Source organism: Podarcis tiliguerta, assembly GCF_965153285.1.
Source record: "Podarcis tiliguerta genome assembly, chromosome: 9".
In the NCBI taxonomy this organism is placed as follows: Eukaryota; Metazoa; Chordata; class Lepidosauria; order Squamata; family Lacertidae; genus Podarcis; species Podarcis tiliguerta.
In genome coordinates, this window is record NC_139542.1 from 2,051,756 (window position 1) to 2,076,570 (window position 24,815).

Sequence of the window (24,815 nt, forward strand, 5' to 3'; positions counted from 1 at the left end):
TGTCCCAGTTTCAAGTCTAGTTACAGCTATGCATCCCTCCTACCCACTGAGAATACCCCAAATGTTTCTCCAGGGGTGGATGGGGAAGCACTGCAGCTGGGAAGTGTTGGTGCCTAGATGCTGCTCTCCCTCTCAGCCCCCCATGTTGTCATTCTGCTGTCGTTTCCTGTGCCTTGTGTAGTTTTCACTGCCAAACTCTCTCAAGCTCTCACGTCACCCAAGCGGTCCATTGGGAGTTTGATCTTTCTTGCGGCTGCTTAGTATGAATAAATGTTTGTGTTTGGATGGTTTTGTCATGGCCTTTGGCTAGCACAATAAACTTATTGAACGGAATAAACGTTATTAATGAAAAGTATTGTTTGATTTGGAACAGGGCATCTGGTTTTCTCTAGCATGGAAACTAGTTTTGGTGGAATGGGGTGGCCAAATCCAACCCTTGTCCTGCTTTGCATATTATTTTCCACCAGGATAGGGTTTAGGCTCTATGGCCCTGCAATTCGGATTTGTGTAGGACAGTATTATTTGCCGCATGGCATCTTCGCTTGCCTGACAGTGTTGGTGCTGCAGTCCCAATGTGTTCCTAGTAGCTTTGGTGTTTAAGAATTTAGGAAGAGCCTGCAGGATCCGGCCAGTAGCCTCATCTGTTCCATCTTTTCCAGCATTCTGTTCACACAGTGACCAACCAGATCCCTGTGGGAAGCCCTCAGGCATGTTTCTGTACCACGCAGGGTGCCTTGCAGCCATTCCCCCATGAACTGGCACAACAGCTCTGTCGTTGCCCTTGTGAACTGCTGCAAACTCAGAACTTGCCTTCAGGCCCCTCCGAAGACTCCGTCTCCCTCTGATGGTCCCACTGCAGCATGTTGAAGTGCTTGTGTGAATTCTCAAGGTTGGACTTCTTACACATACAAAACTGTCCCCTGCACATAAGAGAACCACCATGCCAGAGAGGGAGACACCAGTACAGCCCTCCTCCCTGGCATGCTATTACATATTAGTATTATTATTTTTTAAATTTGCCTATATTTCCTATATCTGTACTCTAGATCTCAGGGCAGTTCACCAAGTTTTCGTTGTGTGGCAAGAGAGAAAACAAGGAGAGGCAGGCATTTGTCTGAGCTTCCAGTTGCAGTGGTTCACAGGTTGACCCCCTCGGTGGCCTTAAGCGTCACGGCTGATCAAGAGGCTGCAGCTGAAAGCTTTCTAGGCTGCAGTGGGGCTGGGACTCTAGCTTGCTCCTTGGCACTGCATGGTAGACTGTGCTGGATTGTTTGGGCCCAAAATCTCATAGACAGGGCCTTGCAGAGAGACTTTTTTCAGGCTGAGTGAAGTACTTGGAGTGGGCCGGGGTGGCTTTCTTATTCTATCTGGGAGAGAGTCTTAACCCAGTGATCCATCATGCTCTGGTTACCTGTAGATGACTTGAATGCACTGCCCATTGGACTGTCCTTGAAGACAATGCAGAATACAGTTTGAGAACCCAAGCCACTAGTGCTGAGGCAGCTGTGTGGCTCCTAATCTCTTTCCATGCTGTTGGATCCTTTTCAAAGCCCTGTGTCAACTTAGAATCATAGAGTTGGAAGAGACCACAAGGGCCATCGAGTCCAACCCCCTGCCAAGCAGGAAACACCATCAGAGCACTCCTGACATATGGTTGTCAAGCCTCTGCTTAAAGACTTCCAAAGAAGGAGACTCCACCACACTCCCTGGCAGCAAATTCCACTGTCGAACAGCTCTTACTGTTAGGAAGTTCTTCCTAATGTTTAGGTGGAATCTTCTTTCTTGTAGTTTGGATCCATTGCAGGCTTGCCTGTCTCCATGGGATCTCTCTCACTCACGGGCACCATTCTCAGGTGTTTGCAGATGCAGCGAGTGGTAATTAGGGTGGGTAAGAAACTTATCTGTCGTGACTCCCAGTGGTGGGATTCTTAGCAGTTCCCCTCCCCATTATGGATTTCCTTTGCACGTCTTGCCACAAGAGAGGCATAACAGCCCCATCCTGGGCATGTTTAATAGGAAGCAACACTCCCCTGAGTTCAACAGGGCCTTCTCCTTTCTAGTCCTACAGAGTATCACAGCCGGACATTTTGCCTTTCTGCTGCTGCTCTTGCCTCATTCTTCAGGGGTTGCAGCTGCCGTTGGCTGTGCCGGCAACCACTCTCATGGTTTCTGTCACAGAGGCAGACAGCGGACTGCTTCTCTTCCAAGTTCATGGTTGAAGACGGTGATGGATGGGCCAGCATGAGGGCATCTTCTTTTCCACCCTGGGAGGGTGTAACCCTGTATCCCATTTCATGGGAGAGAAACCCCTTGAGTTCAAGTAAACATGTAGAAGACTGGGTAGCTATGGAATCTCCTTCTTTCTCATGTGTTTCCTGTCTCTGGCTCTCATCTCCCAGGCTGATGGATGCTCATTGGATGGACTGCCTATGTGCAGTCTAGTGTATAAGAGAGCCAGGTCAGTACTGTGGATCTCTTTCTCACTTACCCCCACCCCAGTGCCAGCAGAGATTCTCTTCTTTCTGCCCAGGAACAGGAGAAATCTCTTCTTTCCAGACATCCAAGCTCTCAGAAATTCTCAATCCCTAGGCAGTATTTCTGTGAAGCACCATGACCATTATACTGGGGGCTGGGGTGGCATCTGCTGTTGGCTCCTGAGCTGTGAAAGTGTCCCGTATTCTTTTCTCTATTCCTAACGCATTTTTCGTCTTCCCTTCTCAGATTCCGTAATGATGAATGGTTCCAGCGTGGCAAACACGACCACGACTGCCACCACCCCTGCAAAATCCAAGGAGGACCAGGTAGTGAACGGGCATGATGAGAAGGAGAACAACCCCTTTGCCGAGTACATGTGGATGGAGAACGAAGAGGACTTCAACCGGCAGGTGAGGCAGTCGGGGCTTGCTGCAGTTGCTGACTCTCCAGTCTGTTCCTCGGTACGCGGTTTATAGGCCAGTTTTTATGGGGCAGCCTACAGGGATTATGAAAAGCGAAATGCCAGTAGAGTACAGAACACCATTAGAAAATCAGAAATCACTTGAAAATAGATGCTCGGGCTGGCCGCCTGCTTTGTGTCGTCCTCACTCACAGGTTGGGGCAGCCCACACTCTGGATAGGGCAGGGGGTTGGTGTTTATGACTTTCCATAAGAACTAGTCCAGCATCCTGTTCTCAGGGTGGCCAACCGAAATGCCTCTTCTGTGAAACCCACAAGCAGCATTCAAGGACAAGAACACACTCCCCTTCCGTGGCTTCCAGCAACTGGTATTTGGAAATATTACAGCTGTGGAGGCAGAGGAAAGCTGTCATGGCTAGTAGCCATTTCTGGTCCTCTCCTCCACGGATTTGTCTAATCCTCTTTTAAACCCATCTAACTATGGGGCCATCACTGCTTCCTGTGGGAGGGAGTTCTGTAACTCCCATGTTGAGCAAGAGGCTAGCCCTGTCTGGAGAAGTGGCATGGGAGGCAGGAAGTCTGCCATTAGAACCTCGCCTCAGCCTTGGGCAAGTGGCTCTCCTTCACCTGCATTAGTAATAGAAAGAGATTTGCCTACCTTAAAAAAAATAAAACCATGCCACTAAGATGTGGCTTTAATCAAGGGGTGTGTTTAAGCTTCTTTGAAAGAACTTCATCTTTGGGTAAAGACCAGGCTGACAGATGGCGGAAGGAGGGAAGTAAGAAGGAGAAGGCACAGGAGACGTTGGAGGGGAGGAGAAAGGAGATTTTGGGGGCACTAAAATGTCCATTCCTGATCTTTCAGGAAACCCCAGTCTCTCCCTCATCTCTCTGATGGCAAGCCTCCACCTGCCTCTGTGGCTGCACGACAGCTAGGAATTTGGTCTTTATCAATCTATTCATTTTAGATTATCTTCAACCCACTTTTTCTACCCTTGATGTGGCTTCCGATTGCAAACTTTAGAAATGGCAGGACTCAGTAAAATCCAGCAGCATTAAAAACCAGGGGAAGGACCACCCAACAGATGAATGCTTTCTCAAAAACAGAGGAGAAAGGAGTGCTGCCGTGCTTCCTCTAGGACGGCAGCCCAGAGCTTTTGGGCTACTGGCCTCAAGGCCCCTCTCCTGGCAGTCCCAAGTTCTGGCCGCCTCTTGGGCTCGGCCTGTAGCTGCCGTAGGAGCTCCCACAGGAAGAGGCAGCGGTGCCCCCCACCCCACTGGCTCCAAGGCCACAAGGGGCTTGAAAGGTAAGCAGGAGTGCCTTGAATTCCGCCTGGAGAAGGCCCAGCAGCTGCCAGCACAGCAGTTGCCAAACAGGCGAGATGAGCTCCTCGGCATGGAGCATTCGCTGCACTTCTCAATACCTCTTCAAGGGCAGAGCTGCTGCAAAGGCTGGGCTGTAGGAGGTGGCAGGGAGAAGGATCCTGCAGCTTGCCACCACTTCTCTTTAGGATGCATGCTCCTCTTCCCTGCATCTGTTGCCAGAGTCCTTGTGTCCTTGCCTCTCCCCTCCCTGGCTGCTTTTGCTCCCTGGCCACCTTGTCTCCCTTCCCTTGCCCACTCCAGCCCTGCTGAGGAAGCGCCTTGTAGAGGACCATAGCTGAATGGGGCAGGGCAGGCTCTATTTATTTATTGCATTTATGCCCCAAAGGCTCCCTGAGCAGCTTACGTGTAGCCAAGACAGACGCTACCCACAGGCTCATGATCTGAAAAGAAACCTGACACGCAAGGCGAAAGGGACAGGGAGGGAAGAGGAAAATAAAGACCCGGGCACCAATTTCTGAACAGTTGCTCCTCCAGTGACCAGCTTGGCACAGTTCAGGGGCAGGGAGGTGCTTGATGGAGCTGGAGTAGAGCGCATTAAATGAGCCCCGTTGCTTCCCATCTCTCTCCCGCTTAGGCAGTCTGGCGGAATGGGCCTCCAGTGGGTCCCGAGTTCAATCTCTGCCAGCATCTCCAGCAGAAAGGTTCAGCTGGCAGGTGATGGGGAAGCTCATTTCCACCTGAGGCCCAGGAGAACAGTTAGCAGTTGGGGGAGACAGTAAAAGGCTACCTGGGTCAGGGTGGCTGAGCTGCTGCGACGCAGCTCCCTATATTCCTGCCTCTGGACTCTCTTTTGTGCTTGACCATTGAGGTTGAGCTGGGGGGCAATTTTGGTGAGAGCTGAACCCTCAGACCTTACAGCTGAAGCTCCCTGGTTCTTCTCTCAGCTGCTCTCGGCATCTCCCTTCTGCTCTGGGAGGTCTGGAACTGCTTAGCCTGCTGCGCTCCAAGCCTTGGCGGGGCGGTTTTGCTGCTTCCTGTCTTCTCGGGGCCTCTGTCCAGCTGCCAAGCTTGCGATGTGGCAGTGTGCGAGGAAAGCCTCCACAGCAGGAAGGAATCTTGCTCAGGGATGACAGGAGAAGCCCCGCCTGCCTTCCGAGGGTCTCATTGGCAGAGGAGGCGGCTTCAGCCGAAAACAAGAAATCCGAAACCCTTCCTTCTTGGGGGTGAGCAGACCAGCCCTGCTGCTTTCCTGGAGCCAGTTGAATCAGTACTGAGCCTCTTCTGTTTGGGAAGAGGGCAGCCTCTGGGTGGGGCCCAGAAGCAGATAGGAAGGCTTGCAGCAAGACCACTGAGAAGGAGGATGGCAGCTCCTGCAAAATGTTCTCTGTGGGCAGGGCAAGCCACAGAGTCACCCAGGAGACATTCATTCTCCTTCTTTTGAAAGAGTACAAAGGCAGGACATTCTGGGGAAGTGGAGAAGCCCCAGGATGGAGGGCGGAGAGGCCAGGCGTGTCCCTGTGGCATAGCGTCTGGTTGAACTTTAAGCTGAGCTCCTAAACTGAGTGGGTGGGCTGGCTGGCTGGCTGGCTTTGAGCTAGTTGCTCACTCTGTTGCCCATAGGGGAACCTGACCCACAAAGTGGTTGTGAAGGTGGAGGGATTGTCGAGCATTCCGTGTGCAGTGAGAAATGCTGCAACCGTGAGAAGTTGGCCTCTCAAGGGCTTCTTGGCATGCCTGCATTGTGACAGCTGCTGGGATGAACGAAGCGTCCCTGGTCCAGGAGAGGCCGCTCTGTGGCTGGTGCAAATGAAAGCCACAAAAGTCGTGGGATTTGCCGGCTGGGACTTCCCTGCTTGCAAATGCAACTGAGCTTCACAAGCAGAAGGGGAGTTGGGGTCCGGGGTACTGTTTGTTAGGAAGTGTGAAACTACTCCTCCCCAGTCTGAGGCCTTCCCAATGGTTTGGACCGCATCTCCAGCTGTTTGGACTACATCAGCCTTATGCGGATGCAGGATCCCAACCCCTGGAGGACAGTCTCCCCCACATGAACTGACTCAGACCCTGCAGCCTTCATTGGAGGCTTTTCCCCATCTGCCTCATCCGCAGGAAGAGTAAAAAGGGGCAACATGAAAACAGGCCTTTTCATTGGGCAACACACACATCCTTGAGGAATGCTGTCCCTGGGTAATCTTGCCTGGCACCAACATGCTTCATTTTTAGACACTGGCCTAAGACATGTTTATTTAGTCCTTGGGCTCAGTAGGACAGTCATACTTCGGGATAAATGTGCTTCAAGTTAAGTATTTTCGGGTTGCGCTCCGTGGCGACCTGGAAGTAACAGAGTGCGTTACTTCCAGGTTTCGTCGCACACACATGCACACACGGTCAAAATGGCGTCATACGCATGCGGGGAAGTGGCGAAATGTGATGCGCGGACGCAGGTTGTGTTCGCATCCCGGGGTACCACTGTAGAGCATGAGACTCTTAATCTCAGGGTCGTGGGTTCAAGTCCCACGTTGGACAAGATATTCCTGCATTGCAGGGGGTTGGACTAGATGACCCTTGTGGTCCCTTCCAACTCGACAGTATTCTGTTCATCTCTGTTGTGCTGCTCATCTTTTAATAGGGTGGGCCAGGCATTTTCCTTCTTACTGTGCTGTTGGGTGAGCATTTGAGGGGTTTTGCACTGCACGATGCTTTTTAATTTTGCTTTTGCTTGATTTCTGTGCTTCATCATCTCTACTGAGAGGTATTCTTTTCGTCTAAAGCAACTTAGAAATACATCAAATAAGTAACAAATACAAAAGGATGGTCATGCTGCTGGGGCTGATGGGAGTTGTAATCCAAAATGTCTGGTGAGCGCCAGGTTGCTCAAGGCTGTGTTGGGCCCTGCTTGTGTGGAACAGTTGGTGGTGGCCAGGAGGCCTTGACCAGTTGGCCATGGCTGGGGCCTGTGCATTTCACCCACTGTCCAACATACAATCTGAGGTGAGGCTTGAGAAACCATGTTCCTAGTCCTCCTTGGTTTTTAACTGTGTTCCCTGGTTTGGGCTTTGAGGAGGGAGGAAGCACCTGGCATGAGGACGTAAGAGCCATGTGGCTAAGTCAGGCTAAAGGCCTTGCTCACCCGGCATCCTGTTTTCCTCTGTGGCCGGCCAGGTGCCTCTGGAAAGCCCACAAGCAGGACAGGAGCATGATAGCAGCCCCCTTTCCTCCCACCCTTGTTTCCCAGCAACTCACATAAGTGGGCATACTGGGGGGTGCGGCAAGTAGCCATTCACCGCTGGATCTTCCGTGAGTTTATCAGAACCATCCAAGTTAGTGGCCGTTATTATACCTTGCAGTAGCTCATGTCAGAGTTTGGCTTTGTGACGGAGGTATTCCTTTGTGTCATAGAGTTAAGAGAGTTGGAAGGGACCAGAGGGTCATCTCGTTGCATCTCCGGTAATGCAAGAATCACAGCTAGTCTGAGTTTTCCAACATGCGCCTTCACTGGGTGACCACAGGCATTAATTAGTGTTATAAACAGAGGGACAAAAAACACTCCCTAACCACTTGCTTATAGGAAACGGTGTTTGTCATGCCCATTCACCCAACGGAGTGGTATAACAATAAATAAAAGTAGTGGCTGCAGCAATACAGCGGAATTAATAACATTGGAAAACAAGAAACATATTGATTTCTGCAGCAAATTGGCAGTCAAATGGCCGTGCCACTCTGTCTAGGGAGTTTTCCTTCCAAGTCAGTTGGGAAGACTCTCTAGTGCAGGCTTCCTCAACCTCGGCCCTCCAGATGTTTCCGGCCTACAACTCCCATGATCCCTAGCTAGCAGGACTAGTGGTAAGGGATGCTGGGAATTGTGGTTTAAAAACATCTGGAGGGCCAAGATTGAGGAAGCCTGCTCTAGTGTCCAGGGATAATATCCTAAATTAAGGTAGCTGTAGAAGGCAGCAGCTGTTTAACTCACTACTAGTAGCATGTTAGGGGGTGCATCCTGCAGAACAGCCAAATGTCACATAATCCCAGCCAAGAGACCTTCTAGCCTTCAGTAAACAGACACGGCTGTAAAATTGGAGATTAATAGTAATGAAGAGAGGGGAGGGAGGCAGCAGCCCAGTGAATCCACAGCTAAGTCTGCATTTGACTGCTCGTTGTCACCTGCCTGTCTCTGTCTTTCCCCCAGCTGAAGGTCAGGCACATGCATGCATGGTTGTGTTACAATGCCCCCTAATGCAGGATTAGTTCCCGGGTGGGGTGGGGTGTTTAGTGCTCGCTGTGATGTCTGTATTAAGCGCATGTCGGGGAAATTGCAATGTTGTTGGTGCAGCTTCCATTCTCCATCCTCTCAGGGACGAATGCCAGCAGTGAGTCCCAAGTGCCACCGTGCGCCAGCTTGAAGTACAGCACCATCTGCAGTTGGGCTGACGAGACGTGAAATCTGAGCTTGCTCTTGCCCTGGCAGCTTGGTGATTTGAAGGTTGACATAATTGGGAAGGGAAGGGTGTCTCTGGCCTTTTTTCTTGTTTTAATGGGCTCCACTGAGAGGCTAGAGCTCACACACAAGTGTCTGTGAAAACCTTGGCTTGGCAGCCCCGAAGACTTCTGGACTTGGATGAGTGAAACTTAATGAAGAGATGGATTGCCCTGTGCAGAAGGAGGGCTTAGAGAAAGGCATTGTAGATGAAGGGATGGCTGCCAGAACGCCACACAGTGCATCTGTGGAGTAGCCATACTTTAAAACACAATACTGTGTGCGTCTCTGCTCACCCTCCAAATAATATTGAGAATGGCGTGGGAGGAGTGGATGGAAATCTTTTTCTTCCCTCCTAATCCTGGAACAGGGACACGGGTGGCGCTGTGGGTTAAACCACAGAGCCTAGGACTTGCCGATCAGAAGCTTGGCGGTTCAAATCCCCTTGATGGGGTGAGCTCCCATTGCTCGGTCCCTGCTCCTGCCCACCTGCAGTCCGAAAGCACATCAAAGTGCAAGTAGATAAATAGGTACCGCTCTGGCGGGAAGGTAAACTGCGTTTCTGTGCGCTGCTCTGGTTCGCCAGAAGCGGCTTAGTCATGCTGGCCACATGACCCGGAAGCTGTATGCCGGCTCCCTCGGTCAGTAAAGCGAGATGAGCGCCGCAACCTCAGAGTCGGCCACGACTGGACCTAATGGTCATTACCTTTACCTTTACTCCTGGAACAGCCTTCCCCAAGCTGGTGTCGTCCAGCTGTTTGGGGCTTTAGTTCCCATTGATCCCAGTCAGAACAGCCCATGCTATAGTAGAAAACACCTGGAAGGCAATGTAAGTACATAGGAAGAGCCCTGCTGGATCAAGCCCGTGACTCATGTGGTTCAGCATCCCGTTCTCACAGTAGCCTACCAGATGCCCATTATGGGAAATTGGATCCGAGCAACAGAGCCCTCTCCCCTCCTGGGGTTTCTAGCAACTGAGACTCAGAAGCATTGCTGCCCCTCACAGTGAGGCTGAGCGCAGCCCTCTCCTCCTCCATTAATTTCTCTAACCCTCTCTTAAAGCTGTCCAAGTTGGTGGCCCACCCTGCCTCCTGCAGAGCAAGTGCCGTGGTTTAACAATGTGCTCCTGTCTACTGAGAGAGGAGAGTCCCTCAAAGACCCCCTTGATAAAAAAAATCCCGAAGCTTATCTGTTAGGGTTGGTGGGCCACATATGAAAAAAACAATTTTTTATATGCAATAACAGCTGCCAGGGTAGTAATTGCCACTAAATGGAAATCTCAGGACATACCAACGAAGAGTGGATTTGTAAACTAAGTACCGTATTTTTCGCTCTATAAGACGCACCAGACCACAAGACGCACCTAGTTTTTGGAAGAGGAAAACAAGAAAAAAAATATTCTGAATCTCAGAAACCAGCACAGCAAGTGGTGAAAGCAGCAAATCCCTCTTGCTGTTCTGGCTTCTGGGATAGCTGCGCAGCCTGCATTCGCTCCAGAAGACGCGCACAGATTTCCCCTTACTTTTTAGGAGTCTTATAAAGCAAAAAATACGGTATATAGAATTGGCAAAATTAACTTCAATTATAAGATACCACTCAAATCAAAAGTTAAGAAAGAAGTATTTCGAAGATTATATGTCAAAATATTGTTCTAAAAATAACATGCTAATAGGCTTAGAATAAAAAAATGTAAGCAATAACAAAACCAATAAAGAAAGAAGGAAAAATCAGAATGTAACAAAAATAATTTATTATAGAATGCAAGGGAAAAAGGTAGAAAGAAATATAAAGAAGTTGAATTGCTGTGGAGGGAAGTAGAGGGTGGGTGGTGGGTTTTATAATGTATAATTAAGTAGCTGTTGTAATTTAGATATTTTTTTATGTGAGGGAATCTTTGGGAATTCTGGTTATTATGTATATATGTTAAGTTTCAATAAAGATCTTTTTTTTGGGGGGGGGTGGACAAGTTAACCAAAGTTTTGCATTGTAAAAAAAAAAAAAGAGTGCAGAATTAATTCATTGCGAAACGGCAGCCACTCACTTAGGTGGCTTTAGAAGCGGTCAGACAAAGAAGGGGAGAGGCCTGCCATTGGCGATTTGTGACTGACAAGGGAAAAGACAGGTCAGGCTGAGTATCTGGAAGAGCAGGGGCTAGCCAGGAGCTGCCCTCCTTGTTTGCATCAGGTTTCTCCAAGCTGCATACCTCTTTGTGGCACTTCTCAATGTCAGCTGACATTGGCAAGCCGGGGAGGAATCCCAGGCCATGGTCTGAAGGCCGTTGATGCCTCCATGTTGCTGAAGCTAAGCGGCTCTGGATGGCCACCTGTGTTGCTGCCCTGGGTTCCACGATGAAGGAAGGGATTGTATAAATTCATACTGTTTTGGGGTAGGTGCAGTAGCTTTGACAGGATGACAAGCAGTTGGAGGTACATCTTTTCCTATGTGACCCTCCCTTGTGGATCTGCTTCCTGGCCAGGTGGAGGAGGAGCTTCAGGAGCAGGAATTCCTCGACCGCTGTTTCCAGGAGATGCTGGATGAAGAGGACCAGGATTGGTTCATCCCGTCCCGTGACCTGCCCCAGGGCATTGGGCAGCTTCAACAGCAGCTGAACGGGCTCTCGGTCAACGACAACACCCACAGCCACGTATCGGAAGACATTTTGGTAAGCCCTGGGACAGGGGCTGGAAGTTGGCATGGGGACCTGGCTCTGTCGGTCGGTCACAGATAAGGGGCAGGGATGTGAAGCGGGAGCAAAAAGGTGGGCAGAACCTTCCTCGGTGCTCCCACATTTAGAATCCATCCGCAATCAGAGGGGCAGCAACTGCTATCGATAGCTGTCATTTCAATACTGTTTTTATGGACAATTTTATGAGAAAATCTGGCCGGATTAGGCCAGGAAGAAGCTGAGATATCAATACCTCAACATGGGAGGCACGCAGGGAGGAGTAGGCAGGGAGGAAGGGGGTTATCGAGAGGGCGTAGAAATGAGGAACAGCCCAAGAGATGAGAACTTCAGTATTAGAAGAAAGGGCAGGGAGGGGGTGCAAGTGCAATGATGGGGAAGGGAGCAGAAATCCTGGTCTCTCTTCTGCTCCTACTGTGGAAGGTTACATTGGGTTGGGGAGCCCTGCCAGGGTTTGTTGCACCATCATGATCTTGGAGTGGGGACCCCTACCTGTCCTCGTCCCCCAAGTGGTTGCACTGGAGGCAGTGGGCTCCCTTGCTCTCAGGCACACTTTTTTGGCCCAGTGAAAATCAAGGAGGTCCTGAAATCCAGCCATTTCCCCAACTCAGCTTCCCTGAGCTCCCTTGGGCTTAGGTGCTCCTTCTCATCCACCTGTCTGTCTCTATAAACTAGTAATAAATGACCCACCACACGGGGCCCAGTATTCCGAGCCACTTTCCAAAGTAAAATATGTACTGGATTGGAATTGCCACCTCTTTTCTGGCTTAAGCGCATTCTGCTTTTATCATTTTTTGGTCCGTTTGCCTCATTTTGTTACGGCTCTTAACTTCAACAAATAACAGTGATCTAAACTTTTAAGTTATGGATCATTTGATGTGGGCAGGAAGAGAGTGGGCTTTCAGGAGAGGGGAATGGAGGGAAATGGGCCATTTGCATCCCTGAACGGAAGGACAGGTGGGTGAGAGGAGGGAAAGCCAGTTAAAAGCCGAGGAGCAACCTGGGGGGGGGGGGTGTTCTTTCCTGCCTGCAACTAGCTGACCTCTCTTTCCCCCCTTCTCCCTTTCAGAGCAAAAGCACCTTAAACCCCGACGCCAAGGAGTTTGTCCCCGGAGTGAAGTACTGAACCTTCTTGCAAAGACAATTTCTTTTTGCCCTGGATGGGGGTGGGGGGTGGGGGTGGGGCAGCGGGACCCGCAAGCAGCGGTGGGGCAAATAGACTCCTGGTGGGCGAATCGGTGGGACTCTTTACGCTACTTCATCCCTCTTTTTTCTTGCTGCGTCGGGACACTTTGAGACAAACTGACGAGAAGGAATGCCCACCACGGGACTCAGCACAGATCCAGACGGGGCACCTCCCTGGTTTTTCTTGTTTTTCCCCCCTCTCACCTTTTCCTGTTTAACAGCAGCCAGCCTAGCCTGACCGCCAGCAGGGTCTCCTGCCCGCCCATCCGCCTCCTCCTCCTCCCCACTGGGCAGCCCCTTCGCTGGGCATGCTTTGGACACTTTGCAGGCCCTGCTGCGTGGCGGGGAAAGGCCCCCCCGGACGTCTGTCTCTCCTTGGTGGAAGTTCTCAAGCTGGGCAGGCCAGATCTGCCGCCAGCCAGCCAGCACGGTGCTTCTGCTTCTCCTCTTCCGCCTGGCTTTGGAGCACCTCCCTTCCTCTTGCCCTCTCTCGCTCAGGCCGGTTGCTATTCCAGCAGGTGGGGTTGCAGCTCGGTGGGCCTCAGCCTGCAAAGTGACCTCTCCTACCACCAAACCCCTGGGGGTCTTGAAGGCAGGGGAGCCTGAGGGCTTGGGGGAGTTGGCTCAAACCTCATCCCCCTCCATTTGCAAGCACGTGGCCTCCCGCTGAGGAGGCAGGGGGGTCCCAGGACGTCCACAGAGTTGTTGAGGCACGATGAACCATTTCCTGGTCTTCTGCATCACTGTTTTTCTCTCTCAGCTTTCCTATCCTCCTCCTCCTCCTCCTCCTCCTCCTCCTCCTCCCTGCTTCGGCCCCCAACTAAAATAATCAGGAACGACAGGGTACATTTTCTCCACCTGGCAGCTGTTTGATCCAATGCGGACCTCTCTCCCCCTGATGAGGGAGGCTTTGGGCTCAGGAGCCTTTGGCAGAGGGGGTTTCTGATCCCGGCAGGTTTGTCTCTTCTCTGGGCCCAGTTCCCTCAACATCCTAGCTGCTGAGAAGTTTGGGGAGCTGTATTTGGGCTTGTCTGCGGACCAGAAAGAACAGGTGGGCCACACCAGCCGAACAGGCCCTAAACAGCTTGCAAAAATCCAGGCACCTCCAACTGCACAGAAGGAGCTTCTCCCCAACCGCTGGGCTTCTGGGTTGTCCGGTATCTGTCACCGCCTTCAGCAAAAGACCCACGGCAAGACCATGCTCTGCATCTTACCTGGGAGAGCAGGGAAGGAGAGCTAGGCAAGAGCTGTTAAAACTTCCCTATCTCACCCCACCCCTACTTCCAGGGGTCCTTTTATCCAAGTTTTGCCTCTTTCCAGGGCTCCCCCATGGAGGGAAGAATGGGGAGGGGATGTTTTGGAGTTGCTGGGGGGATTTTTACAGCATGAACACACCTAGCTTCAACTGCAAAAAAGGGAGGGGGCAGCAGTTCTCCATCAGCATTGCCAGCTCAGAGCCCCTTTGCTTAGCCCTCTTGCTTTCTTGGGGGCCATGGGAAGAACACCCCTCCCATGGGCTTGTGGGACAGCTGCAGGTCATCCAGTCTGGACCCGGTCCCCAAAGCAAGCTGCCAGGAGACGGCGGGGCAGAGACCTTCACTGCCAAGGAGGGTGGCCAGCTTGCTCCTCTCCTGTTTAAAATCTGGTTCCTGTTGAATGCATAGGGTGCCCCCACCAAGTCTGACTTTTTTGGGGGGGGGTGGGAGACTGACAGAAGGGATCCAGCCGGGAGCCTGTGGTCTTGCAGTGGCAAGTGACAAAGTAGCTTAACCACGGAGCTGTATGTGCGTCAGAATCCCTTCCCCAGATTCTTTCCATGGATTCCCAGTTGCAAAGGCATAACACGTGTCAATCCACTTTGGAGCAGCTTGTCTTGCACAGCTACCTGACTTCTTGGCGCATGTGCAGAGTAAAGAGTTCTCCACCCCAAACTCTTTGAGGGGCAGAGGCCAGCCTGGCTTTCAGTGGTCACCTGTCCATTTGCCCTTGCCTGCCTGCATTTGGCCTTTGTAGAGAGGGGCAGAGGCAGCTGGCTCTGCTCTTGGTCTTAGAGACTTTTTTAAAAAGGAGGAGATGGGCAAGTTCTCCATGATCCAGATTTCTTCAAAGCCACGTTTCAGGCTTGCTTATTTAAATAATCAGCAGTATAATTGGACAGAGCAGACGTGTGGGGCCATATCCACTCTTCCCCATTCCCTCTCCCTTTGCTCTTTTCTCCCCCCCCCTTCCCCTTGCAATCTCTGGTTTCTTTCTGAGGAAGTCTTTGCAATTATGTTCTGTCCATTTTTAAAACAATGCATTCTTAAAATAAATTGGTTTTGAGCTGGGTGTGATGCAGAGTTCTTTCCAATTTCGGAAGAGGGGCTTCCTGGCGGAGCCTACTGCTCCCCGATGGGAGAGGGGAGTAGGTAGCGATGGATAAAACGTGGTGGCGGAAAAGGCTGGTTTCTCCTTTGTACCATCTCATGAAAGAGGGAGTCCAGGCTCCAAGGAATGTGGAGAATGATGGGCATTGGAATAAGGGTTTTTTTGGGGGGGTGTTAAGAGGGCAGGATATAGAGTAGGACTTTTGCACATTTCTCTGTCTACCATAAGGACTACTACCCTGGAACACTTGCACATGAACGTAAGGAGAGCATACTGGATCCGGGCAAGGGCCCATCTAGTCTAGCATCCTGTTCTCACAGTGGCCAAGCAGATGACTCAGTGGGAAACCAGCAGGCAGGATTTCAGCCCAAGAGCAACTCTTCCCCACCTGTGGTTTCCAGCAACTGGGACTCAGAAGCATTGCAGCCCCCAAACATAGAGACAGAGTGCAGCCATTGTGGCTAGGAGCCATCAGTAATAGCCCTCTCCATGAATTTGCCCATTCTTCTTTTCTAATTATTTAATATTAATTAATTGTGCCAGTGTGGTGTAGTGGCTAAGAGCGGTGGACTTGTAATCTGGTGAACCGGGTTCACTTCCCCGCTCCTCCACATGCAGCTGCTGGGTGACCTTGGGCCAGTCACACTTCTCTGAAGTCTCTCAGCCCCACCCACCTCACAGAGTGTTTGTTGTGGGGGAGGAAGGGAAAGGAGAATGTCAGCCGCTTTGAGACTCCCTAGGATAGTGATAAAGCAGGATATCAAATCCAAACTCTCCTTCTTATGCTTGTACCTCACCCACCTGACTGAGTTGTCACAGCTACTTTTGCAGCTTCCAACAAAATTCAAAAGAAAACAGTGAAACATCAAAAGCTTCCCTAAACAGGGCTGCCTTCTAAAAGCCAGCTAGTTTTTTATTTCCTTGACATTTGACGGGCAAGCGTTCCACAGGGCGGGCGCCACTGCCGACAAGGCCCTCTGCCTGGTTCCCAGTAACTTCACTTCTCAAAATGAGGGAACAGCCAGAAGGCCCTCACAGCTGGACCTAATGCTCCTTCAAAGCCATTGGTTGGTGACCATCTTCGGGAGAGAGTCGTGACCTGAAACGTGACAATTATTGACCATCCCCAAACGGCTAAACTGGCTCACGAACTATCCGTCCCACAGTGACAGCATCTTTATGCAGGAGAGCAGTTGGGCTTTTGCAAATATGAAAGCCAAATCTTGGGTCTGAAGCCTGAAACGAGGTGCTGGTACGTGGTTTCTCAGCTTGTTCCTACAGAAACCTGCCCCAGCCTTTTCAAAGCCCAAATCAGTAGGGCAGAGCTTACCAAACTCTGTGTTACGACACATCAGTGTGTTGCGGCTGCTGTGTGTAGGTTTGTCACACAAATGCTCCTTGCTGTCCTGGGGCTGGAAAGGGGTCATTTTAACCTCCGGTTTTTGCTAGTAAAACTGAATTACTGTGTCGTGAAATGATGCAGGTCTAAAGAGAGGTGTCACCAACATGACAGGTTTGGAAAGCTCTGCAGTAGGGGTCTGCTATCCCAACTGCAAGGAAGAGCCCCTGTCTGTGGGCAGCTTGGAGGAGAGGAATTTCATCAGCAACACACTAGGTGAACTTCCTTAACACAGCCGGATGCTTGTTGCCAACAAAACAGGCTGAAAGAGAGTTTCCTGCGACACACAGCCCACCAGACCAAGAACACTGCGGCTTGGCGGTCTTGCTTTTTTTCTTTTTTTAATGAACGTTACGAAACATGCCCCTACAAAAATGTCCTTCCAAAGCAGAACAGGCAGTCTTTGAACATTTAAAAAACGGGTCCATGGCATGGAGAGAAAGTGAGAACGAGAAAGAGCAGGACAGGTCATGGGGTGGGGAGCATCCTGCACCTCTAGGCAAAGGAGTGTGTGTAGAAGACATTCACGTTGGCTGCGTAGTCCAGGGGGACGGCTTGGCCAATGTGCTTGGCCCCCAGGCTAGCCGCTCCCAGCGCCGAGGACTGCTTCAGCTTCAGGAGGCTGAACTTGGAGAAGGCACTGCCGGGCTGCTCTCTGTGCGCCTGGTCGAGGACCTGGATGAAGCCTGGGACAAAGAGGAAAAGAGGCAGGGAACGGTCATTCGGAGGACACCAATTAATTGCTCTATAATCTCCTTTTGAAGGCATCTAAACCCAGTTGGCCAGTCCCTAGTAGGCCACCTATTTGCAGCAACAGACTGAGCCACATTCAAAGAGGAATTAATCTGGGAGGGAGGGAGGGAGGGACGGGCCTTAGTGGAAAGAAACGAAACAGGATTAGGCCAACACGTGGAGGGAAGGTAAAGTAAAAGGTAAAGGGACCCCTGACCATTAGGTCCAGTCGTGACTGACTCTGGGTTTGTGGCGCTCATCTCGCTTTATTGGTCGAGGGAGCCGGCGTAAAGCTTCCGGGTCATGTGGCCAGCATGACTAAGCCGCTTCTGGCGAACCAGAGCAGCGCACGGAAACGCCGTTTACCTTCCCGCCGGAGCAGCACCTATTTATCTACTTGCACTTTGACGTGCTTTCGAACTGCTAGGTTGGCAGGAGCAGGGACCGAGCAACGGGAGCTCACCCCGTCGCGGGGATTCAAACCGCCAACCTTCTGATCAGCAAGCCCAAGAGGCTCTGTGGTTTAGACCACAGTGCCATCCGCCCTATCGGGTGTTAATTCGGTACCCAGATGGGCACTCCGCACAGGCAAATGAGAGGCAGCACAGGAGCTGCGATTCCCATATTGCAGGGGGTTGGACTAGATGACCCTCAGGTCCCTTCCAACTCTGCAATTCCACAACACTCTTTGCAGCACAACATCCCCGGCCTTGCCAAAGAGGTGTGCAACTCTCGTCTGCCTTCATCCCCGACAGCCGCTCACCTCCTTTCATCATTTCCCAGCTGTTCCACACCGATCCGACGCAAACGATGGGCAGCCCCAGGTCTCCTAGGAAGAGGCTCTGGCAGGGAAGATAAAGGACACAAAAGAGCCTCAGAGGATTCATTTCTGACATTTATTTCCTATCCCCTGCTCAGGGATGCAGGAGAGGATATATTGTCTGATTATATCCTTTTCCAACTTGTGTTAACAAGTTCCACAATTTAGCAGAGTAACATTCCCCCTTTTAAACTCACAGCGGATGTGTTTGCTCAGGCTCGCTAAAGCCTCTATAATAACTGTTCTGGTATTTCCCCCTTATTCCCTCATAAAAGGTAAGACACAACACAGTCTTCTTTGAAAGTATAAAAAGAGTTTACTCACATTCTGTTCACAATCGGATCCCAGAAGGCAGACTTATCTTAGAAAAGTAATATATACCTGGAAACTATCTCATAAGAAGACAGTCCCTTTGTCCTCTCTTGGCTGGAGGCCAAGAGAGCATCTTTGGCTAAGCAGATGTTGCTTCTTTGATGCATGTACGGTAATCAAAGAGAGAGAGATGGCTGCCCTACCCTGTGCTTTTGTCATTACCTGCACAGGTGAGGCCACGCCCACCTCTAGTCACATGCAGAGGAAGTCTGTACCAGCCCAGAAGGAAACAGGAAGTTGACCTGCTGGCTGGACAAACATTCCTCTCCATGTGTCAACATGTTCCCTCTAGGAATGTTGTACTTGACTGCTCATGTGTTTCACATCCCATACACGCCCCTTTCCTGCACGCAGGGCCTTTCCCAGGAAGGCTCCCATCCTGGGACTGCCCAAACCTTCCGCAAAGTGGCTGCTCAGCACGCCAGCAGAGTAAGGTGCCTCTGGGAATGTGTGGCAGGCGCCATCTGGAAACCCAGAGAGAAGCACCCCTGACTCTGCATAGCAGGGGGTTGGACTGGATGACCTTCGGGGGTCCCTTCCAATTCTACAATTCCCTCTATGGTTTCAGGTTTCCAGGCGAGATAAGACAAAGGCATCTGTACAAATAACCACACTGGCACCTTTAGGTGTGCATGCCAGTTAACCTGAGATTCCTGCAACCCTAAAATTGCATGATTCTATCCCCTTGGTCAGGACAGAACTGGGATCTTGAAATAAGCCACAAGGCAGGAAGCCTGCTTGGACCCCACCCAGAGAAGCGTGGCACCCCAACCCAACAGGCAGTGGTCATCTTTACCAACCTAGCTGGGGCAGCATTACCTCCAAAGGTATTTTTTTTGGGGGGTGGGGGGAGAATGTCGCCCCACTATTACCATATTAGAAGTAGCTCAGAGTGGCTGGGGCAACCCAGTCATGTGGATGGAGTACTGTTACTACTAATAAGAATAATTAAATAATAATAATTATGGAAGTTTTCATATTATAACTGCTTTTCAGAGCACACCAGGGTAGCAAGATTGCAGCCCACCGAGCGGCTTCTAACTGCATGGACCAAAGTGTTCTCTGGACCAGCCGGCCAGCCTCTTAGTGACCGTGTCCTGGGGAGATCCAGCCCCGACTCCTCTGCTCTGACCTCTGCCCACCGCCCCTTCCTTTCACAGCTTACCTGGTCAACTTTTGGCAGCACAGCTACGATGTGCCGGGCCAGAATTTCTCCAGCCTTGTTGAAAACGTAGCAGCAAAGGGGGTCCCCAGCCTTGGCTCCTGCATGGAGAAAGATTTTGCCCTTGTTTAGAAACGTGGCTTACAAAGCAACTAAAAGAATAACCTTATCAGTACGGAAGATTAAGGAAAGCAGCCCTGGTGCTGCACTGCAGGGGTGGGTTTAGATCATGGGTAGGCAAATTAAGGCCCGGAGGCCGGATCCGGCCCAATCGCCTTCTCAATCCGGCCCACGGATGGTCCGGGAAACAGCTCGTTTTTAAATGAGTAGAATGTGTCCTTTTATTTAAAATGCATCTCTGGGTTATTTGTGGGACCTGCCCGGTGTTTTTACACAAGTAGAATGTGTGCTTTTATTTAAAATGCATCTCTGGGTTATTTGTGGGACCTGCCCGGTGTTTTTACACAAGTAGAATGTGTCCTTTTATTTAAAATGCATCTCTGGGTTATTTGTGGGACCTGCCCGGTGTTTTTACACAAGTAGAATGTGTGCTTTTATTTAAAATGCATCTCTGGGTTATTTGTGGGGCATAGGAATTCGTTCATTTCCCCCCCAAAAAAATATAGTCCGGCCCCCCACAAGGTCTGAGCAACAGTGGACTGGCCCCCTGTTGAAAAAGTTTGCTGACCCCTGGTCTAGATAGGAGTCGGCAAACTTCTGCCGGCGGGCCGGTTTAGCTCCACACGGGGACTGACTGAGTGGGCAGCAAGGGCCGGGAGCTGGTTTAACAGCTCCCGCGGGCCGTAGTTTACCGACCCCTGGTCTAGATGACCACTGGGTCTTTCCCAACTCAGGGCAGGCCTGGCGGCTTCCTAGGGCAGCTGTGAACCCCTCGACATGCCCCAGGGTTGCTTGCTCTGAACCCTCCTGGTGGGCCCAAGCGGGGAAATCGGAGGGCCGCCACTAAAAAGTTCCCACGATGCCTTTGGGGCAGCAGGAAATTTAACTGGCAGCTCCCAGCCTGTCTCCCAGCCAGTTCCCTTTGGCCAAAGGGCAACCAGGGTCAGCATCTGAAAACGATGCCACGGAAGTCACAGGACCAAACGCAGCAGCGGCGTTGCTTGCATTAATTGTTTTCCGGAGGATTTTTCAAACCAAGGGGAACTTGTCCGCAGACATGGGGAGAGTTGATATTTTCTGAATTGAGCGTGGCTTGGGAATTTGGGAAAGGGCTGATCAATGTAGCTGGCTGGTTTCAAGCACGGAAATGATTTGGGAGAGAAGGAAATCGTTGTCGTTATGAACCCTTCGCCAGCAGGTCCCAGGGCGGGTTTGCAGCAATTTGAAATCCAGAATTAAAGACAGCTGAGCCAAATCGCAGGAATGGTGTTGGTCCTGAAAACGGCCCGCCCTCTTTGAAAGCATGAACCATTTGGGTCAAATGAGCGTTATTTCGGGCATCTTCAAGATCCTACAGGAAGATCTGCAAGAAGCCCCAGGCAGACTGAAAGCTGAGAAACGAGTCTCCGGCATCCGGGATGCCATTTCCTTTCCAAACCAATGAGAATTTTTCCTTCATATAATAATAAAAAATAATAAAAATAATAATTTTTTATTTATACCCCGCCCTTCCCGGTTCAAAAACCGGGCTCAGGGCGGCTAACAAGAAATTTAAAACAATTGCAAAAGCAGTATAAAATCATGACTAACAATAAAATTCAAAGTTCAGAAATCAATTTAGGGAAAACTCATCTAATAAGGGCTGGCTGGCTGAATTGGTCCTACTTGGGCCAGTGAGGAGACCAGGGGAGAATTAGCTGTGGGGTCTCAGAGCAGGTAATCTTCATAAAAGGGGAAGGGGAGGGAAGAAAAGGGAAATAAAAGATCAGGCTGAATTCAAATTAAAGGCCAGGTGGAATAGTTCTGTCTTACAGGCCCAGTGGAAGGAGGTTAAACCCTGCAGGGCCCTGGTCTCATGAGGCAAAGCATTCCACCAGGTTGGAGCCAACACTGAGAAGGCCCTGGCCCTGGTGGAGGATAGTCTGGCTTCCTTAGGGCCCGGGGCCTCTAAACTATGGTTATTCATGGACCTTAAGGTCCTCTGTGGGGCAGACCAGGAGAGGCAGTCCCGTAAATACGAGGGCCCTGAGCATAAATTCTGCAGCAGTGCGCAAAAACAATGAGGCCCGGCTTTCCCCAACCTGTTGCCCTCTGGCCAATTTGGACTGCAGCTCCCATCATCCACCTGGCACTTCTCACAGCGCATAGTTAAAATGTGGAACGCCCTGCCACAGGAGGCACAGGAGGCAACCAACCTAGAAGGCTTTGAAAGAGGATGAGGCAAATGCACCGAAGAAAGGGCCAGGGATGGCTGCGAGCCAAGATGGCTCTGCCACAGTCGGAGGCTGGGACGTTCCTGAATACTAGTTGCTGGAAAGAGCAGGAGGGCAGACTTGCTCTGGGGCTAGGATCCTGCTCGCGGGTTTCCCGATAGACGCATCCATTTGGCCACAGGGAGAACAAGACACCAGACTAGAGGGGCCCTGGGTCTAATCTCACAAGGGTCTTCTTATGTTCTGCCACCACAACAGGACCACAGGACCATGGCTCTCCCTGTTGCCTGCGGAACCAATAAGTGAAGCCTTTGAATGTAGCTCCTGCGGTGGCCACCTTACGATACAATATTGTCATTGTCCCATACACAACAACGAAATTGAAAATTCTACATAAGACATTCAAAAACCAACAAGCCTGCTATCCCAGCCTGGTTAACCCCCTAAAAACTCTTACCCCATAACTGAATACAATATACTCCTTTAGAGATTACCTGAAAGGTAAAGGGACCCCTGACCATTAAGTCCAGTCGTGGCCGACTCTGAGGTTGCGGCGCTCATCTCGCTTTACTGGCCGAGGGAGCCGGCGTACAGCTTCTGGGTCATGTGGCCAGCATGACTAAGCTGCTTCTGGCAAACCAGAGCAGCACACGGAAACGCCGTTTACCTTCCCGCCAGAGCAGTACCTATTTATCTATTTGCACTTTGACATGCTTTCGAACTGCTAGGTTGGCAGGAGCAGGGACCGAGAAACGGGAACTCACCCAGTCGCGGAGATTCGAACCGCCGATCTTCTGATCGGCAAGTCCTAGGCTCTGTGGTTTAACCCACAGCGCCACCCGCGTCCCTAGGGCAGTATATAAACTCAATAAATAATAATAATAACCCTGAACGCCACTGAGGTCTCTGGGCAGAGAGGGTTCCGTTTGGTTTTGGTTTTTGTTTAAATTGCTGTTATTTTTCACCTATGTCATTTTAAACTGTGATATTAATGCTTTATTCTTAGTTTTAGAATTTGATTTATGTGGAAATTGTTTCACATTTGGTTGTGTATCTTTTTTAAATGTGATTTATTCATTGTTTATGACCTTTGTAATTATGCAAATCTTGTTGTGCTGTAAGCCGCCTTGAGCATTTTTTTTTTTAACTCTGGAAAGGTAGCATACAAATAAAAAATGATGATGATGATGGGAAGTTCAGAAGCAAGGTACGCCCCAAGCCAGCTCACCGCCCCCACCTGGCGCCCCTCCCCAGATACCTTCAGCCAGCTTCTGGCAAAACCCTGCAAACTTGGACTTCTCGAAGGTTCTGTAGAGGTGAGTCAGGATCCCCATCCTGTCCGTCACCTGCAGGAACAGGAGAAAACAAGTTCAGCTGCATGCAAGTCATCTGTGATTTCTGCCCTGATCTCTGACTCAGAAGGATCCCCCAAAAGGATCCTCATATAAGCTGTGCACCAATACTGATCTGAATCTTCCCCACTTAACGCACCTTTGGCTAAGATTGCAACCAAGGTGGATTTGAATCTCTATTTAAATCACTGGTCAGTAAGACTTGATTCAAATCATTTTTTTTAGAGAAAGACTCATTCTTGCTGGTATAATCTTAATATTTACAACCAAATGAAGGTTTCATTTTTGGAATAATAAATTTTCAGAGTAGTTTTTACAGTTTTATAAAAAATTACCGATTTGGTTATACCATCATCCCTCAGGTTGAATACGCTTCATGTTGAGCGCGTTCAAGTTGCACTCTGCGGCAACCCGGAAGTAACAGAGTGTGTTACTTCCGGGTTTCGCTGCTTGCGCAGACGCTCAAAATGATGTCACGCACATGCGCAGACGTGCCGTCGCGAGATACGTTTACCTCTAGATGCGAACGGGGCTCTGGAACGGATCCCGTTCGTATCTAGAGGTACCACTGTACTATTAGAAATACATAGACAGATAATTATGAAATTATTGTGAGGTTTAATAAGTTAACTGTTGATATTTGGACAACTTTTCTGCTGTACTTTATTGGAAGGAGAAAAATAATCATTTTCTTAAGAACAATTTAAACTATTTATTTAACTAAAACAATAGCAGTATAGCATATGTATCCATGTTTGTTAACTGATGTGGTTAGTCTGAATCATAGAACCATAGAGTTGGAAGAGACCACAAGGGCCATCGAGTCCAACCCCCTGCCAAGCAGGAAACACCATCAGAGCACTCCTGACATATGGTTGTCAAGCCTCTGCTTAAAGACCTCCACAGAAGGAGACTCCACCACACTCCTTGGCAGCAAATTCCACTGTCAAACAGCTCATACTGTCAGGAAGTTCTTCCTAATGTTTAGGTGAGTTTTACCACATATGAAAAAACTTAAAACAAATCCTTATTTCCTGATGAATAGCCTTTGGACTATAATGTAACTCAAATAGAAAACTATCCTTAGAAAGATTTTTCCTCCAAAAGCATTTTATTTTAAAAATCCAATTTAAATTTTTAAAAATCCGAAAAAAATTGATTTTTATCCACGCTGACTGCAACCCTGGTGAATGTTAGAGAAGCACCAGCAAATAAGAGGTGACATCTAGTACAAATCCGAAAGGAAAAGATTATTAAAAGAACTGTGGTGCTTTTAAGATCGATTCACGCAGCTCTGCCCTTGGCAGAGGGAGCCAGAGAAGGTGTTTGCCTGCCTTTGCCTGAGCAAGCTGCCATCCTCCTCACCCCTTCCTCCTGGTCCCTCCCTCCCTGCACAGCCCAGACATCGTGATATATCGCCCTATCACAGCGGTTGGCTGGTGATGCATCACAGTGTTGAAAAACAGATATCGCCCAGCCCTGATGTCATGTGCAAAACAGGGGCGGCTGTGGCCCCTCCCCTTCCGAGGCCAAAAGCAGCAAACTTCAGGAAATGGGAAACGCAGAAGGAAGCCATGAGCCAACAGTGTGACGCGGCAGCTAAAAATGCCAATGCAATTCTGGGCTGCATCAATAGGAGTATAGCATCTAGATCAAGGGAAGTAATAGTGCCACTGTATTCTGCTCTGGTCAGACCTCACCTGGAGTACTGTGTCCAG

At 50.1% G+C, this 24,815-nt stretch overlaps 2 protein-coding genes across 5 annotated transcripts in view; one reads left to right on the forward strand and one right to left on the reverse strand.

The window, feature by feature from the left end:
- Positions 1-14,888, forward strand: part of PAIP2B (poly(A) binding protein interacting protein 2B) — a 35,557-nt gene extending 20,669 nt beyond the window's left edge. For 2 of the 3 annotated variants that reach the window (XM_083398843.1, XM_083398842.1), the window contains exons 2-4: positions 2,722-2,885; positions 11,169-11,354; positions 12,445-14,888. In XM_083398843.1, the coding sequence (XP_083254969.1) occupies positions 2,730-2,885; positions 11,169-11,354; positions 12,445-12,501 (399 nt within the window). In that variant the 5' untranslated portion in view covers positions 2,722-2,729 and the 3' untranslated portion in view covers positions 12,502-14,888. Of the gene's footprint in view, positions 1-664; positions 890-2,721; positions 2,886-11,168; positions 11,355-12,444 lie in introns of those variants that run through there. The other variant, XM_083398844.1, reaches the window with a different exon arrangement.
- NAGK (N-acetylglucosamine kinase) overlaps positions 14,255-24,815 on the reverse strand; it is a 29,340-nt gene continuing 18,779 nt past the window's right edge. Inside the window, exons 7-10 of one of the 2 annotated variants that reach the window (XM_083398601.1) lie at positions 23,004-23,091; positions 19,416-19,513; positions 17,822-17,900; positions 14,255-17,012 (exon numbers count right to left, since the gene is read on the reverse strand). In XM_083398601.1, coding sequence (XP_083254727.1) covers positions 16,822-17,012; positions 17,822-17,900; positions 19,416-19,513; positions 23,004-23,091 — 456 coding nt within the window. In that variant the 3' untranslated portion in view covers positions 14,255-16,821. Of the gene's footprint in view, positions 17,013-17,821; positions 17,901-19,415; positions 19,514-22,982; positions 23,092-24,815 lie in introns of both variants that reach the window. The other variant, XM_083398600.1, reaches the window with a different exon arrangement.